Source organism: Suricata suricatta, chromosome 3 (assembly GCF_006229205.1).
Source record: "Suricata suricatta isolate VVHF042 chromosome 3, meerkat_22Aug2017_6uvM2_HiC, whole genome shotgun sequence".
Lineage (NCBI taxonomy): Eukaryota > Metazoa > Chordata > Mammalia > Carnivora > Herpestidae > Suricata > Suricata suricatta.
Genome location: NC_043702.1, coordinates 31,463,077 through 31,481,351, shown reverse-complemented (window position 1 = coordinate 31,481,351; position 18,275 = coordinate 31,463,077). Strand labels below are relative to the sequence as shown.

The following is an 18,275-nucleotide window of genomic DNA, read 5'->3' as shown; positions in this document are numbered from 1 at the left end:
TTGGGACTACAGATATTTGGAAGAAGAAACTTAGGCCTTTGCTTTAGATGCTAATAAAATAGTAATATTTAAAGAAAATTATATTGAATATACCCACCAACTCTATCATTATTATTATAATTTCTTTTTTTTTAATTCTATGTATGTTTATATGTAAATAAGTAAGCAAGCTCTACATCCAATGTGGGGCTCAAACTTATGACCCTGAGATCAAGAGTCACATGCTCTACCAACTGAGCCAGCCAGGTACTCCGACTATTATAATTTCTTTTCTTTTCTTTTTTTAAGCTTATCCATTTATTTTGAGAGAGCGTGCATTGGCAGGGGAGGGGCAGAGAGAGAATCCCAAGTGGATTCATCTGTGGAACCAGATGCAGGGCTTGAACCCATGAGCTGCATGATCATGATCTGAGCAGAAATCAAGAATCTGACACCCAACTGACTGAGCCACCCAGGCACCCCTACAATTTCTCATTGATGACCTCAATATATTGTCTTTAACACTGGCTAAGGGGATAAAGGAGTTGAATGTCATGTGTGTGTTTGTATGAATGTAACTTATAATATGTGTTTATATATATATTCCTTCCTTGTCCCAGAATGCTTGAAGAACCCTTTATGGCTCCTCTCCAGCCACTTTCTTCTAACACACCTATGTGGGCCTGCCGTCTTAGGAGCTGTGAGGTGAGTTAAAAATAATCCTTACCTAGATTCACTAAATTGATTGTAATGCATCTCCAATGTCTACTTTTGAGTACAAATAATAGAGCCTATATCTGTTCTGTAATTTTTTGTTGATGTTTATGCTAACTCTGATCTCATCTATTCTTTTAGAATAGAGCTTAGAGAGTTTAAGCTCTGTTAAAGTAGAAATCATACAAATCCCTTTCATGCTTCACTATCATTTCTTCTCTTGCAACTCTTTTCGTTTGTCTTCCATGAAACTTCACTGTCATGTTTCTCTACTTTTTATCTTTTGACCATTCCTTCTCTTTCTTTGTTTGCACTTATTTCTTTTCATATTCTCAATGGAAATTTTTTGAATTAAATTGTTTGACCTTAGCTATCTACACTTTATCCATTGGACTGCTGATCAACTTTGTTAACTTTCAACTCTTACTTTTATAAAAAATGATTTCCAAATTTATATCACTGGTCCTCTAATTGTAGCCTTGCTCTTATTTCAGATATCCAGCTATTTACTTGAAGCTTTGCTTGAATTTCACCTTGAATTCACCATATGCTAAACAGAAATTACCATATCACAACTAACAGTACTTCCTAAATCTCTTGTCTGTGTAATGACAAATACCATTTTCGTAGACATTCCAGCACAGTGTTTTAGACCAATTTCTTTCTTTCCTATATTCAAGTAATCACTTGATTCTAATAGTTTTTCGTTAAAATCTCTCTCTTCTTTTTTTGTGAAGTGGTTGGGCTGCCTCTTCCACAGACCTTGCTATTTTGAACTCAGTTACAGTAACAGCCTTCCCTCCAAGCTCTTTGACTCTTCCATTTCTGGTCCCTACTGTCTAGTTTTCTAAAACCACTTGTCTTTAAATATTGCTTTCATTATTCTTTCTCACTGCCCAACAGGTTCAGTGTTATTTTTCCATATCATTTATCACTATACATAGCTTTTAATGCCTTTCAGTCTTGTCCTGTTTTATTTACTACTTTTCTCTAACTCATCTTTTATTCTCGTTAGCCTACTCTTCCTACTTTGTACAAACACTTTAGAATCTTCCTTTACCTCTGCTTTCATTTGTCTTTATTTCCATTTCCTAATATGTTTTCTTTTCTTCTGTTTACCTTTCTAACCATTCTTCAAATCCCAGTGCAAGTTCTATATATCTTTTCTGTAAATAATCTAATGATTACTTTAGCTTTTATCTATTTATCTCTTTAAATTCTTTGGTATTTATTATCATTACTATTTTTTTATCTTTTTTTTAAGTTTATTTCTTTATTTTGAGAGAGAGAGTGAGTGAGCACAAACAGGGGAGTGGCAGAGAGAGGGAGAAAGAGAACCCCAAGCAGGCTGTACATAGTCACCACAGAGCCCAATGCGGGGCTTGATCTCACAAACCATGAGATCTTGACCTGAGCCGTTATCAGTATTGGATGTTCAACCAACTAACTGAGCCACCCAGGCATCCCAAGAAAATTTCTTTTCTTTCTTTTAAAGTTTTTTTAAATGTTTATATTATTTTATTTAAAAAAATTTTTTTCCCTCTTTTTTATTTATTTTTGGGAGACAGAGAGAGACAGCACAAGCAGGGGAGAGTCAGAGAGAAGGAGACACAGAATCTGAAACAGGCTCCAGGCTCTGAGCTGTCAGGACAGAGCCCGACACGGGGCTCAAACCCACGAACTGTGAGATCATGACCTGAGCTGAAGCCAGATCCTTGACTGACTGAGCCACCCAGACGCCCCAGTGTTTATTTTCAAGAGGGAAACACAGAGCGTGAGTGGAGGAGGGGCAGAGAGTGAGGAGACACAGAATCTGAAGCAGGCTCCAAGCTGTCAGCACAGAGCCCAATACAAGGCTCAAACTCATGAACCTCAAGATTGTGACCTGAGCCGAAACCTACTGCTTAACCGACTGAGCCACTCAGGCATTCCATCCCAAAAAAGAAATTTTTTATTTTAATTTTTTAATGTTTATTTTTTTTGAGAGAGACAGAGACAAAGAGCAAGCAAGGGAGGGACGGAGGGAGAGGGAGACATAGAATCCAAAGCAGACTCCAGGCTCTGAGCTGTCACCACAGAGCCCAACATGAACTGTGAGATCAGGACCTGAACCAAAGTTGAACACTTAAACAACTGAGCCACCCAGTCACCCCCCCCGAAAAAATAATTTAAAAAATGTTTTTTAACATTTATTTATTTTTGAGAGAGCGAGCAAGAGCGAGCATGCACACGTGAGTAAGATGGGCACAGAGAGAGGGAGACACAGAATCCAAAGCAGTCTCTGCAATCCAAGCTGTCAGCACAGCGCCTGACACATGGCTAGAACTCACAAACCGTGTGATCATGACCTGAACTGAAGTCTGACACTTAACCAACTGAGCCACCCAGGCGCCCCCAAAAATGTCTAATAATCAAGTGTAATGATGTGATGCACTGCAGTGATTAGGACGTGTTTACTATTGTTGCTTTTTCTAAGTCATATATACGTATAGATGGATAGATAGATTTTTTTCCCCCTCACACTCTTTGTTACTCATAGTTTTTCACTGGTCTCCAAAAGTAACTATTATTGTTGTTTGATGAGGGTTTTTGAAATCATTTTATTAACTTTACAGAATGCTGTAAATATTAAAGCATTAGCAATTCTGTGGCCAAATCACTGTGTTTTACAACTATGATGCATTGCATGTGGTTTCCCTAATGTCATACATTTTGTAAGAAACTGGTTAAAAATGCCAAACAGACTGATTTTTCTATGGGCATTTATTAGATTTAACCAAAATGTAGTAGTTGGATAAGTTTCAAAACTGTATTAAACTTTTAGCTTCTGATAGAGGCCTGGGTATTGTGCTAATTCTGAATTTTTCCTCTTTTTTGAGAACATTATGAACTCTTCATTTTATTTCTTTAAAAAATGTCATAGCAGGACTTTATGTTTCTACTGTTATCAGTAGTCAGTATTTTGGTGAAGATATATCTAGGCTAGAAAAAAACTTCATAAGCCCACACATTTTATTATTTTTAGGGGAAATTGGAGATAATGTATTGCTTGCCATCAGATGATCTTTTTTTATTATGGCCCAAAATACACCCACAGCAGTTTTTGATAATTTCACCTTGTTAAATGTACTCCTGTAGGGTAAAATAGTCCAATACAGTAACATGATTCCTAGTCCTGTATATCTGCTCTTATTCCCTCTATTTTTTTTGTCACATTAAAACACAATTGAACTATTTTTATTTTATATACAACGAGTTGGCATTAAGGTAGGTTATCTTGGATATCTACAGTTAAGGTAGGTATCTTGGATGATCCATTCAAAGAAGTGCATGTAATTCAACTTAATGAAACCTATGTCCTTCACGTACTGACAGAAACGCTGACAGTGCATATTGAGGCCGTATTTCCAGATCACACCATGGTTGTTTGAGCAGATGCAGCAAGAACAAGAACCCTGGCCAAATTTCCTTGATGGCTCCAGTAGTGTTGCTAGTGGCCCAGCTTGCTCTTTTGGATGCAATGAGGCAAAAGGCTGCTCTTATTCCCTTTAATGAGGAAATATCATGGAAACAGTTTCTAGGTCTTCATGCATTTTAGTGTAAGAGATCACAGTTAACAAATTTCTCTACGGTATAGAACAAACTGCTACCTTTGTTGAGGGATACTCCCATGGTTGTGAGTGAATAGTATCAATTTATTTACATGATTTACTTATACCTTCCTTGTTTTAGGAAGAATGAAGATAGCCTACAAAAATACATAAAATCTATTAGCAAGGTAGACGTTAAAATGGGAACTAAAGAATAAAAAATAAGAATGTAACCATAAATTGAAAGTAAGAAATGTGTATCTTAATAAACTGTACATACACACATACACACACACATATACATATGCGCGCGCGCACACACACACACACACACACACACACATACTTGGCTATAATCTAAGCATCTACATTTCAAAAAGGGAAAACCCAGTTAGTTACTAAGTTCTGTATCCATTAGGTAAAAGTAATTCAATTAATTTCCATAAAATAAAACCATTAACTATTTTGGTTCTAAGTCCAGACAGAACTTTCTCTCAGAAAGGTATCTTCATAAAAAGAATCTTGGATAATGAGCAAATTCTTTGATATCTTTTCAATTTGGGAGATAATAGTATAATTTTCGTAGGTTTTCAACAAGATTCATGTCACGTCAAAATTAATTTCAGTAAAAGAAATTCCAAAGGGAGCCAGTACTTGATTGCTAGTTTGTGCTGATCTGGTTGGATCCAGGGGTAGAATTTTAAATAGATGGAAGAATGGATACAAAATGTATTCTTCAAGGTGTCCTCCTCCGTAAATATTATTTCTCTCAAACAGGATTTTGATACTGATGGGATGGCCATGAGTTTGGCAGTATATTCTCTTACAAATACTTGGAGAATATCTATTTGATAATGCTGGTTGAAATCAGATTTGATTTACTGATTGTAATAGACCATTGATCTGAGGGGAGAATGACATTCTCTTTTAAAAACTGATGAGTCTTTTATCTTAGAAAACCACTTTATTACATTTTGGGTACAGTGGAACATATTTGCTAATAATTTTGTTATTTAATTTCTTAACATGCAGAAAATTGGAGATTCTTACCGTGGCTACTGTGTAAGTGAGACTGAATTAGAAAGTGTCCTAACATTTCACAAGCAGCAAACTCAGAGTGTTTGGGGGACCCGGCAATCTCCAAGCCCAGCCAAGCCAGCTACACGCTTGATGTGGAAATCTCAGTATGTTCCATATGATGGAATCCCATTTGTCAATGCAGGTACTTTTTAAAGAATTTTTTTTTAAAGGTTCAGCATACCCATGATACACTGTGAAAATGTGGTTTTCCTAAAAATTTTCGACCAAAATTTTCATTTCGGTGGATGACAGCTGGATGTTAATTGATGGAAATGCATATTAAACAAAAAAACCCTAAATATAACCAGTTATTTTATTATAAAATTGTATTATTTTAGAATAAATAATGGTTTCTTTAGCTCTATTGATAAATATAAAATAAAAATACTAATATAGCAGTTTTATTATTTTAAATATGTATATCTGTTAGATTTTTTTAAATTCATTTCACATATTTTCTTCTTTTCTCTTGATTTGTCTTGTGGGACAAATTTGGGTCTATTTTATATAGCTTATAACTGTGGATTTACTAATTAGAATTCATATGCAATCTGGAGTTATTAAACAGAATTCTAAGATTAGGATCCTCAAGCATCAAATACATACAGTATTCTCAAATACCAGGCCAGTGTGTATTAAATTGGTAGAGTTTTGGTTTTGTTTTGTTTTTTTTAAGATTTTTAAGTAATCTTTATACCCATTATAGGGCTTGTATTTCAAACAATTCCCAGAGATTCACCCTAGGACTAGTCAGACTCCAAATAACATAAAACTAAGTGATTTATTTCAGGGCTATGGGAATATGGATTAAGCTGGAGAAGTTGCAGTCTCATCCTGGATCTCTGAGGGTAAAAAAGGATACTTAAAAGAAGAGGAGATAAATGTAACCTCTTCTGCCCAGGTTTTATCACTATCTTGTAAAAGAAATGCAACATTTACGCCCTTCCTAGTACTTATCCCCATGTTAACTCTCCACAGGCAACCACTACATAAATTTGGTGTGTATCTTTCCAGTCTATATTTGTATACTTTGCCATACATGTTTGTCTTTATAATAATCTATTTTATTGTTTTGAATATTTTTAATTTTTTAAATGTTTTTTAAATTTATTTTTGAGAGAGAGAGAGAGACAGCGTGAGCAGGGGAGGATCAGAGAGAGGGAGACACAGGCTCTCAGCTAGCTGTCGGCATAGAGCCTGACCCGGGACTCGAACCCCACAAACCGTGAGATCATGACCTGAGTCAAAGCCATAGGCTCAACCGACTGAGCCACCCAGGAGCCTCTGTTTTGAATATTTTTAAATATTCATAAATAGTAAACTATAATTTTTTTTAATTTTTAAAAAATATTTATTTATTTTTGAGACAGAGAGAGAGTGCAAACAAGGGAGGGGCAGAGAGAGAGGGAAACACAGATTCTGAAACAGGCTCCAGGCTCTGAGCTGTCAGCACAGAACCCGATGTGGGGCTTGATCCCACGAACTGCGAGATCACGACTTGAGCCAAAGTGGTACGCTTAACTGACTGACCCACCCAGGTGCACCAATAAACTATAATTTCTTATGTAAATTTTCACTCACACATTTCCTTTTTTACCCTTATTTCTTGAAATCTGTCCATATTGATACTTACAGAACTTAATTTAACTATTACATAACAGTCCAGCATATGACCAGTAATAAGAAAAACAATATCACTGATGATCATTTAGTATGTTTCTAACTTTTCAGTATTACAAAGAATGCTGTAGTCAAATCATGACAATATGCATTTTCTGTTGCGAAGACATAAATAATAGTGTATGCTTTAAAGTGGAATTGCTTAGTTGTAAAGTATGCCCATTTCATCTTTAGAAGATGACATCTCAAGTTGCTCTCTAAAGTGGTGGTACAGGTCTCAGTCTATTCTCTAAAATTTTTTGGCCACATGTATTTCAGGATTTTTGGAATGTAATATGTTACAGAATAGTCATAGCAAGTATTCTGTAGACACTATCACATAATCAAACACAGTAATACTTTATGGATAGTCACACTAGGAAGGATAAACAAAGAATATAAATAGCCTCGTAAAATTCAGGTCAGGTTTTGTAGTCAAATGAGTTCCAAAAGATTTTGTTTTCTGAACTTTTTCTATAGGGAATGAGGACCTGTATCAATTTTTACTTGTTTCCACAATGTATGAAAATTTCCCTGTCCTTCATTCACTTTATGACTTAGCATTGTGGACTTTAAAAATCTTTATATTCTGGAAGACACACACATACACACACACACACCACACCACACCACACCACACCACACCACACCACACATATATTTCAAGGTAAAGGTAATAATATATGAAATCCCATGACTCCATGTTTCATCATCCAACTTCAACAACTCTTAGCATACAGTTATTGTCCCATTTATATCCCTACCCATTTCTTCATTCCTACCTCCAAGATGATTTTACAGCAAATTCCAGATATCCCATTGCTTTATGTGTAATTAGTAAAGTATATATTATATATTAAAGTATATATCTCTAAAAAATAAGGATTCTTTATATACATGCATTTGTTAAATGACAGTTACATTATTACACTTTAAAAAGAATTAACAGTAATTTCTTAATGTCATAAAGTGTACAAAGTTCACATTTCTTTACTTACCTAAGAATTCTTTTTCCATAGGTTTGTTCAAATTCACATGCAAACGGAGTTCACAGATCACATTTGGTTAATTCTCTCTTAAATTTCTTTTCATCTAAAAATTTCTCTTCTCTTTTCCCCTAGGTAGCTTGTCCTGTATTCTGAGTTTGGCAGGTTCCTATCTCTGTGATGTAGTTTAGGAATTTTTTTTTAAATTTCGATTTCCAGTGAGTTATTAAATCTAGAGGCTTAATTAAATGAGGGTTTAATCTGCATTATTGTGCAAGAATACTTCCTATGTGTGCTCTGTACATCTTATTGCTACCCAAGTGCAATACCTTTTGGTGATGTTAAGATTATCAGTGGGTTCAATTATTTTAGAGTATTGTCAAAATATATTTTTTGCCAATCCAACGAGTGTGAGATGGTATTTTACTATTGCTTTAATTTGCATTTCCATAAATAAAGTTGAACATCTTTTTTTGTTGTTGTTGTTGTTGTTCATTTAATACCTTTTTTTCTTTCTGAATTACCTATTCATAGTCTTTGTTCATTTTTCTGTTTGGTTCTTTATTTTTAAAAATTATTAAAAATTATTATAAAAAAGTCCTTTTTTATTCTGCATATTCTGTTATATGTGTTATAAAATACTGTTTTTTAAACATTTTTACCTATAATGTCTTTTAAGTTAAAAATTTAAATTTAAATTTAAAATGTTAAAGTTTAACATTTTAATGCCAGCTTCATCAACACTTTTACTAATGACTGGTGTTTTTTAATTTATATTTGAAAAGTTTGCTGTACTCTGCTATACTCTACATAGATTGGATATTTGACTTAAAGTCACAGACTTTATAGCTTTAACATCCACTTATTTGCATTCTTTTGCTCTGTAACAAATTACCCAAAACCTGATAGCTGAAAACAACAAACATTTATCGCATTGTTCCTATGGGTCAGGAATCCAAGAGCAGCTTAGCAAGATAGTTCTACCTTAGGTTCTGTCACAAGACTGCTATTAAGGTGTTGGTTGGAGCTGTAGTCATCTCACTGCTTGGCTGCAGAGGATTTGCCTCAAAGCTCACTCATGTGGCTTATTCCTTGCCACATGGGCCTCTCCACAGAGCTGCCTCAGCACAGACAGCTGATTCGCCCAGAGAGAGAGCAATCCAACAAGAGCAAGAGAGTACCCAGGATGGAGGTCACAGTCTTTTTATAACCTAGTATCAAAAATAGCATCTTGTCACTTCTGCCGTATTCGTTAGAAGTAAGTTAACAAGTCTAGCCCTTGCTCAAGGGGAGGGGATTACACAAGAACATGAGTACTAGGGAGATAGAGATCATTGAGGGCCATCTTACAGGCTGGTTATTACATTATTATAGTCCCCCCTTATCTGCAGTTTGACTTTCCAAAGTTTCAGTTGCCTGTTCTCAACCTCAATCTGGAAGCAGATGATCCTCCTGACATTTTGTCAGAAGGTCAGTAGTAGCCTAACGCTACATCACAATGCCTACGTCATTCACCTCACTTCATCTCATCACATATGCATTTTATCATCTCACATCATCATAAGAAGAAGGGTGAGTACAGTACAATAAAATATTTTGAGAGAGAGACCCCATTCATATTATTTTTATGACACTATAATTGTTCTATTTTATTAGTTTTTGTAGTTAGTCTGTTACTGGGTCTTAAGTTAGTAATTAAACTTTATCATATGTATAGGAAAAAACATAGTTTATATAGGGATTAGTACTGTCCATCATTTCAGGCATTCACTGTGGGTCTTGGAACATATCTCCCACAGATAAGGGAGGACTACTCTATTCTAATAGTACAAATAGAAATAAGGAAATAAAGAGTTATAAAATGAAATAAAACTTTAAATGACCTTTTGTTAATTTCTACTTATAAGGTAGGAAATTTTATTATTAAAAATTGTATGTATGTAAATATTGGTTAATGTTCAGTAAATGTGGTATTATCAACTTACTTTACCATAATGTACATTAGGTAAATATTACAATAAACTTTTAAATTTATATGTTTGTACATCTTAATAAGACTTACTGATGTTTTCTTTCCTCAGAGTTGCATAATTGAAAGTATAAATTTTGACATTGCCACCACCAAGTTATTTTTATTCTAGTGTCCAGAACAGATGGATACTTGAATTAATATCAATAGTTGGTTTTGGCCTACAGGGAGTAGAGCCGTGGTAATGGAATGTCAGTATGGGCCAAGGAGAAAAGGTTTCCAGTTAAAAAAAATCAGTGAACAGGAAAGCAGGTCTTGTCAGCTCTACAAAGCCACTTGTCCAGCCCGGTAAGTTTTATTTTCTTTTTATTTCCTTTTTTTTAAATATTTAATTTGTGATAGCTAATATGCACATTTCTATTAAGTTTAAACAGTGCCAAAAAGTCTACAGTAAAATCCAACTTTATTTTTACCCCTACTCCCTATGTCTCTATATAAGGCAACAGCTCTTAACAGTTTCTTGAGTAATCCACCAAAGAGATACTCTCTATATATCCTCCTTTACAGTCAAAAGTGTTAAAATCTCAGTCAAACGTGTTAATATTTTATTTCCTTAAAATTATGTAGTAGTGTACCTTCTTTCCTACTGTGAATCCACATTGCTTTATTTTCATTCTTAATGCCTATTGTGGTTATTTATTGCACAACTATTTATATGCTTCGTACTAGTGTGAATGCAATGACATATATTACTCTATTTTTGCTTTTGTTATTTTATCCCCAGTGTATCTCAAAGCTGCCTCTGTATTTGTACATAAAAAGAACTGATTCCTTTATTTATTTATTTATTTATTTATTTAAAAAATTTAAATATAATTGACATATAACATTATGTTAGTTTCATGATTCCTTCAGTAGCCATACAATTTATTACATTTATGAATGAATTGTCATTTACAAAATTAGTCCTTTGATGATAGACATGTAGGGTCTGAAAAGTATTTTTTATTATTATATATAAAACTGCAGCTAATAACATTATACCTGTTTGTATTCTTGTGCAAGAATACCAGTAGAATAAATTTCCTGAAATGAAATTGCTAGGGCAAAGATCATATTCTTTTAAATGTTGACAGGTATTGTAAAGAAAGCTGTTCTTTAGGGAAATTTTACTAATTACATTCATACCAGTAATGTACAAGATCAACACAGTATGTTTTAAATAGAATAGGACTACAGATTGGCCATTGCTCTGGGTGAGAATGAAAAATTTGAAGCAATGAAAGATTTTATAGTGTTCTTTTCTTTTTTTTTTATAATGTTCTTTTCTAATATTCCCTTTTCAGACATTGAAAGTTACAAATTACCAAATAAAATAAAACTTAAAAAAGATAACATACAAAGGATGGGTTTAGTTGATCTTTGGAACATTTTATTTCATTATCACATCTGATACACAAACCTTCATTTTCTCAAGAAATCTTTAAAGCCAGTTCAGAAGACTTTTCATGTTTAATTTGATAATGTTAACTTTAGGCAATATTTAAACCTGAGGTGAAACAAAACTTTCAACTGCTTTTAAATATAAGCAATATAAAATTTCAGGTATAACTTAGGAGAAAGTCTCTGTGTGTGAAGAAATAATTTTATTCTTTATCATTCTACATGTACTTTTTCAGTATCTACTGCATGCCCAGCAATACATTGGGAAGGAAAGAGACTGAAAGAGTCACAAGATTTTACTTAATCTTAGGAAACTTAAAATATTGTTGGGGTTCATCAGGAAACAGAAAACTGTTGGCAGGGCACAGGAGTGGCTCAGTTGGTTAAGCGTCTGACTTCGACTCAGGTCACACTCTCAGTTGGTGAGTTCTAGCCCCGTGTTGGGCTCTGTGCTGACAGCTCAGAGCTTGGAGCCTGCTTCAGATTCTGTGCGTCCCTCTCTCTCTGCCCCTCCCCCATTCACAGTCTGTCCATCTCTCTCAAAAATAAACAAATGTTAAAAAAAAAACTGTTGGAGGGGCACCTGGGTGGTCAGTCGGTTAAACATCTGACTTCAGCTCAGGTCATGATCTTCGAGCCCCGCGTCAGGCTCTGTGCTGACTGCTCAGAGCCTGGACTCTGCTTCGGATTGTAATGCCCAAGTCGCAGTATCCCCCAAAGACCAGAGACCGCCAGTGAGACCGATCACGCATGCAATAGCAAAGAGTGGTTTTATTATGGGCTTAGGCTGGCCGAGCCTAAGCTAGGGCTCACAGACTTTACCGGCACAGTAGATTCATGCTGAGAGCCCTGAATAAGGGCTGAGCAGGGTTTTTATGGGATTTAGGGAGGGGGAGTTACAAGAAATTGTGACATAGGTACAGTGATCCAATCATTATTATACAATATTATTGACAGCAGATTTAACCATTCACATTGTCTAGAGTATTCGTTACTTTTGGCCGTATCCAGTTACAACATTTAGAGTACCTTTAAAATCAACCAATTACAGGGCGAGCCTAGGGTCTTGTTTGTGACTATCGGGTTAACTTTAACATTAGGTAACAGGGTCCTATCTAAATTTCCCATCTGCAGGCCTCACCCTTAGGAATGGGGAAAGTGGTAGCTGGCCTTCCCTGATTGGGTGTTGCAAAGGTGGTCTCTCTTGCTCTAGGCAATGTGTGACTGCCTGTTAGTTTCCGGGAACTGAAACCTAGGCCTTCTAGATCAGAGGGGAAACTTAAAGCCTGTCGTGGTGTCTGTTTGGTTTAGCCTTTCAGGATTCTGTGTCTCCCTCTCTCTCTGCCCCTCCCCTACTCATGCTCTGTTTCTCTCTGTCTTAATAATAAATAAACAGAGGTGCCTGGGTGGCTTAGTCGGTTGAGTGGCCAGCTTCAGCTTAGGTCATGATCTCACAGTTTGTGGGTTTGAGCCCCATGTCGGGCTCTGTGCTGACAGCTAGCTCAGAGCCTGGAGCCTGCTTCAGTTTCTGTGTCTCCATCTCTCTCTGACCCTCCCCTGCTCTCACTGTCTCTCTCTGTCTCAAAAATAAGTTAAAAAAAAAAACATTTAAAAAAGTTTTAAAGTAATAAATAAACATAAAAAAAACACAACTGTTGGAGAACATAATAGTGTAGTATATAGTACCTAATGTGTCAATTAGCTAACTCATCAGATAAGAAATATATCTGTGCAAACTCATTAGCAGAAAAGAAAGTACAACTTAACCTGGATACTGAAGTTTAGATTGACTTTGGGTAGGTAGAGAATTAGAGGGAAGATAATGGAGATCAGGAGAATTCTATAATTAAGGATATTGTGTGATTGTGTTTTTGGTAGCAGAGGAGAAGGAACATTGAAATGATAAACTCCATGGAAAAAGCAATTTTACATTTGAAGTACTTGAAAGTAAGATTCGGTAAATAAGCTAGAGTCATATGGAATGCCTTGAATGCTGCCAAGACATTTGTACTTGATTAAAGAGCAGATAAATTCTTCAACAGAGAACTACAGATGTGAGCAATTATTGTAGCATTGATATATCAAGTGGGTTTAAGGACAAAGCCTAGAAACCCAGAAGGAGGCTATTAAAATAATCCAGGCATGAGTTTTTGTTTTATTTTTATGTTAAAGATGTATTTATTATTTATGTTTACAATTAGCAAAGTCCCTCCATTTTTTTTCTAGCTTAATATACATGGATATAAATCGCTATTGATTTTACCTTGTCTCCCACCCTGACAGAATGAGGTAAGAGGAGGTCGTGAGCTCAAAGCAGCCTCTTGATGCCAAGGTTGTTTCCTCTTTTTTTTTAAAGTTTATTTTTATTTATTATTGAGAGAGACGGAGTGTGTGGGGGGTAGGGGCAGAGAGAGGGGTACACAGAACCTGAAGCAGGCTCCAGGCCCTGAGCTCTCAGCATAGAGCCTGACATGGGCTTGAACCCTCAACTGTGAGGTCATGACCTGAGCCAAAGTCAGACGCCCAACCAACTGAGCCACCCAGGTGTCCCAGATTGTTTCTTTGTTACCTCAGATTTGAACTTTGGCACTCTAATTTGTCATCCTTTTGCTGATTTCTTTTCAGTTTAGGAAAATCTGTGAGTTTTTGAGCATTCTCCCCAGTGTTTGGGCCTACAAAGTTCTTGGGAAGTTGGTTACTCAGAGAGGGTCTGGGTTGAACTGTTATTTCACTGTTTATATAGCTGAAAGCTGGAGAATTCTGTTTCAGGGCATCTCCTTCACTAAAATCACCTTTTAAATTTCTCCCAGATATCAGCTCTTCCCCAGTAAACAGCAGTGAATCAGTTACTTCAAATGGATTCAAATCAGTCAGCCATACCTTCCCACTACTATCTCTAGATATATCCAACACAGTCTTCATTTAAGAATTTATACTGTGTTTCTTGGAAAATTCTTGTGTGTATCTGCACATCTCTTCCTTTTGTTTAGAAATATGATCATAGTATTGTGAATAGTCCCTTTCAGAAATACCAATAGGCTTGTTTTCCTTAACAAAACATCAGAACTCAGCCCCAGAAAATAATTCACACCATTGTTGAAGAACAAGTTCTTCTTGAACAAGAATCTGGAGAGGCATCAGTACATGAATAAATGGTTGAGTGATGTCTTGAGTGATGAAATCAGAACTCTAGAACAATGGAAATTTGTCAATGAGGGTTTTACATTTCAGAGAACTGTTCATTTCTATCCAGTTTGCACTTGGGGCACTCCAGTTAAGCTTGGGAAATACCCTGCGTCCATCCCTATCCCACCCCACCCCACCCCCAACCTTCGCCCCAGGGAATTGATAGCTTCTTGGACTTAGTGGTAAACTTGGGAAATTCTGGTGCCATAAGCATAGCCATGTTCTATGCTTTTCTGCATTGCTTCTGTGTCATCATCACTGGCTGAGAACATGTTGGCGAATCTTCCTTCCTGAAACCACCAGAGTTCCATCATGGAGTAAATAATCCTTCACATTCTGAGGAGGTGGAATAGTGACACACTGGATGGTAGGGCTGCAGAACAATGGATACCATGCAGAGAAATGACAGTGCCACATATGCCCCTTCTTCATCCTCCAGCAGCTGCTGCCGCCACCTCCCAGCCTCTACCTCTTCTACCAGCACCCTCCTAGAACTCCCAGACATAAGTTTTTTATGACTTCCAGGAGAATTGAGAAGAGAAAAATCCAGAAACAAAAGTTAATATCCACAAATATTCAAATACTTTACTGACATCATGAATATTGTTAATTTATTAAGTATTATGTACTGGAATATGGCTTATTTTTCAATGTAATCCTCTGAATGCTTTCTACTTTAACTGAATTTTTAAAAAAGCTTTAATGCTTAAACTTTTGCTTGATAAGTTAGATTTTATTAATATTATAATATAATGCAACAAATTGTTCTTTTTCTTATAAAAAGAATTTACATTAAAAAGGTACAGAAGTTTCCTGAATACAGAGTTCCTACAGACCCCAAAATTGACAAGAAAATAATCCGAATGGAACAAGAAAAAGCCTTTAACATGCTAAAGAAGAACATGGTAGATGCTGGTGGTGTTCTTAGGTATGACATTTATATCGTTCTTTTATTTTTACAAGTAAATTAGCTCCATTTACAAGAATTTTTTTTCTGTAAGAGAAACTATAATTTTGTTTTTTAATTATTTCATTAAGAAAAGGTTTTTTTTTAAGGGAAATTTCTCACTCATTATTTCCTTGGTATTAAAACAGTTTGTTGCTGTATAAGCCAATGAGTTTATCAGTTAAATGTTTGAATAATGCTGACCAAACAATTCCGTATACCATATGGAAGTTTTTCCCCAAAATGAAAAATACAGGTTTAATAACACATATCATTATGTATTTCATACTTTGTTTCTGACACTTCATCAGAACCAAACTTGCAGTCACCTGTATGTGTATATTTTTTTTTACCCATCTTTGATTACCTAAAACAGCCAAAAATTAATTCTAAGCCCTACATAAAATTCCATTTATACTTTTTGTGCTTCAGGTTTTACATAGGAAGAAATATTAGCTTTCTTTCCTTCATATTCAGTCTAGGTGAAGAATTTACAACAATGCAATGAGATTAAGTGCCTAGAATATAGTTTTAGTGTGAACTTAGGAAAAAATTTTCAGATGTATGGAAAATGAATAGTCAATAATTAGATCATCTAGAGTAGAGAACATTGCATATAATTTTTAAGTAGGCTCCATTTCATGTGGTATCAATCATTGCAAGCACTTTGTACAAAAGTATCAATTAAGACAGTAGCCTACCAGATCATTTCAGTTTCCAAGCATCTGTTTTCTGGGTACTGCCCTGCCATATGAAAGACCTGTATTCATCTTCTAATGGATTCTCTTGCTCTTTGGGGCAGTTGGAGGTGGAATGCTGTAGACGCAGTTTGCTGAGCTCCTGTCAGAGAAGATTCTCCCACATAGCTCAGTCTTAGTAGGCTCTGAATTATAGTCACTCTTTGTTTGGAAGGATTATAAGTGAAACACAGAAGTTACAGTTTGGGGACAAAATCATAAGAGAATGGGAAAATACACAATTTAAAAGATGAAGACTTTAGAGGCGACTGGGTGGCTAAGTCACTTCAGTGTCTGACTTTGGCTGAGGTCATGGTCTCACAGTTGGTGAATTTGAGCCCCACAATGGGCTCTCTGCTGTCAGCACAGAGCCCACTTTGGATCCTCTTCCCCTCTCTTTCTCTGCCCCTCCATCACTTGTTCTCTCTCTCTCTCAAAATAAATACACTCTAAATACAAAAATAAATAAAAGATGATGACTTTAAAAGTCTCATTATTTTGAGGTAAAATTTACATAGCATGAAACTTAAAATATTTTCATATGTATTTCACTCCTGTACCCCTCCTTAACTTTAAGGCCATACTGAAAGTCTATAAAGATATAAGGATTTTTATTTAATTGAGTATAGTGTCAACTTAGAAGAGTCAAGCAAGGACATTTTAAATTTTATTATTTTTAAATTGCTAATTATATTTATGTAATATGAGATCATATAATCTTTTCTTAAAAGATTATTTTTCTTGATGAATTTTAACATAAGTAACTATGATTCATGTCTTTGATTAATAGCATAATTGTAAATATTTCCACTTGTCAGGTGGTATGTACAGTTACCTACAAAACAAGCTCATCAGTATCACGAGTTAGAGACTTCCTGCCTTCCTTTGTCACCTTCCCCTTTTCCTGTGTCTTCTCTTGAAGAAGAGGAAACGGCAATTAGGGATGAAAATTGTGCATTACCTTCGCGTCTCCATCCTCAAGTAGCACATAAGATTCAAGAATTAGTGTCACAAGGAATAGAACAAGTATATGCAGTAAGGAAACAGCTAAGGTATGGTAAAAAACAATTGTTCTTTCATATTTTTCATTTTTGTTTGTTGGTTTAAATAATACACTTATTGGGGTGCCTGGGTGGTTCAGTCGGTTAAGTGTCCAACTCTTTATATCAGCTCAGGTCATAATCTCACAGTTGTGGGATAAGCCCTGTGTCAGGCTCTGCGCTGAGTGTGGAGTTTGCTTAGGATTCTCTCTCTCCCTGTCTCTGTGCCCCTCTCCCACGTGCATGCATGCATGCTTTCTTTCTCTCTCAAAATAAATATGCATTAAAAAAAGTAAAAAAAAATGACAGCAATGGATAGATCAACCAGACAGAAAATCACTAAGGAAGCAGTGGATCTGAATGACACATTGGAACAGATGGAACTGATAGATATATTTAGAACTCTGGATCCCGAAGATAGGAAATTCACCTTCTTTTTGAGTGCACATGGCACATTCTCCAAGACAGTTCACATACAGGGGCATAAAACAGCCCTCCATAAGTATAAACGAATAGAGATCATACCATGCACATTTTCAGATCACAATGCTATGAAACTTGAAATTAACCACAGGAAAAAGTCTGGAAAACCTCCAAAAATGTGGAGGTTAAAAACCACCCTACTAAAGGATGACTGGGTTAATCAATTAGAGAAGAAATTAAAAAATATATGGAAACCAATGAAAACGAAAATACAACAAACCAAAATCTCTGGGGTGCAGCAAAGGCAGTCCTAAGAGGATAGTATATTGCAATCCAGGCCAATCTCAACAAACTAGAAAAAGCACAAATTCAAAATTTAACAGAGCACCTACGAGAACTAGAAGAGAAGCAGCAAGAGCACCCCAAACCCAGCAGAAGAAAAGAAATAATAAAATTCAGGGCATAAATAAACAATATAGAATCCAAAAGAACAGTCGAATAGATCAATGAAACCAAGAGTTGG

General features: G+C 35.7%; 1 protein-coding gene and 2 pseudogenes across 2 annotated transcripts in view; 1 reads left to right on the top strand and 2 right to left on the bottom strand.

Annotated features, from left to right (window-relative positions):
* The window catches only part of CARF (calcium responsive transcription factor), a 79,366-nt gene that overhangs the window by 26,569 nt on the left and 34,522 nt on the right, over window positions 1-18,275 (top strand). For both annotated transcript variants that reach the window (XR_003906520.1, XM_029934036.1), the window contains exons 7-11: window positions 600-684; window positions 5,316-5,505; window positions 10,205-10,325; window positions 15,391-15,534; window positions 17,108-17,341. Coding sequence is in view for 1 of the 2 variants with exons in the window: in XM_029934036.1 (XP_029789896.1) it covers window positions 600-684; window positions 5,316-5,505; window positions 10,205-10,325; window positions 15,391-15,534; window positions 17,108-17,341 (774 nt within the window). In the remaining variant the exon portion in view is untranslated. The remainder of the gene's footprint in view (window positions 1-599; window positions 685-5,315; window positions 5,506-10,204; window positions 10,326-15,390; window positions 15,535-17,107; window positions 17,342-18,275) is intronic.
* Window positions 3,966-4,365, bottom strand: LOC115288649 (annotated as a pseudogene).
* On the bottom strand, window positions 13,986-14,722 carry LOC115288648 (annotated as a pseudogene).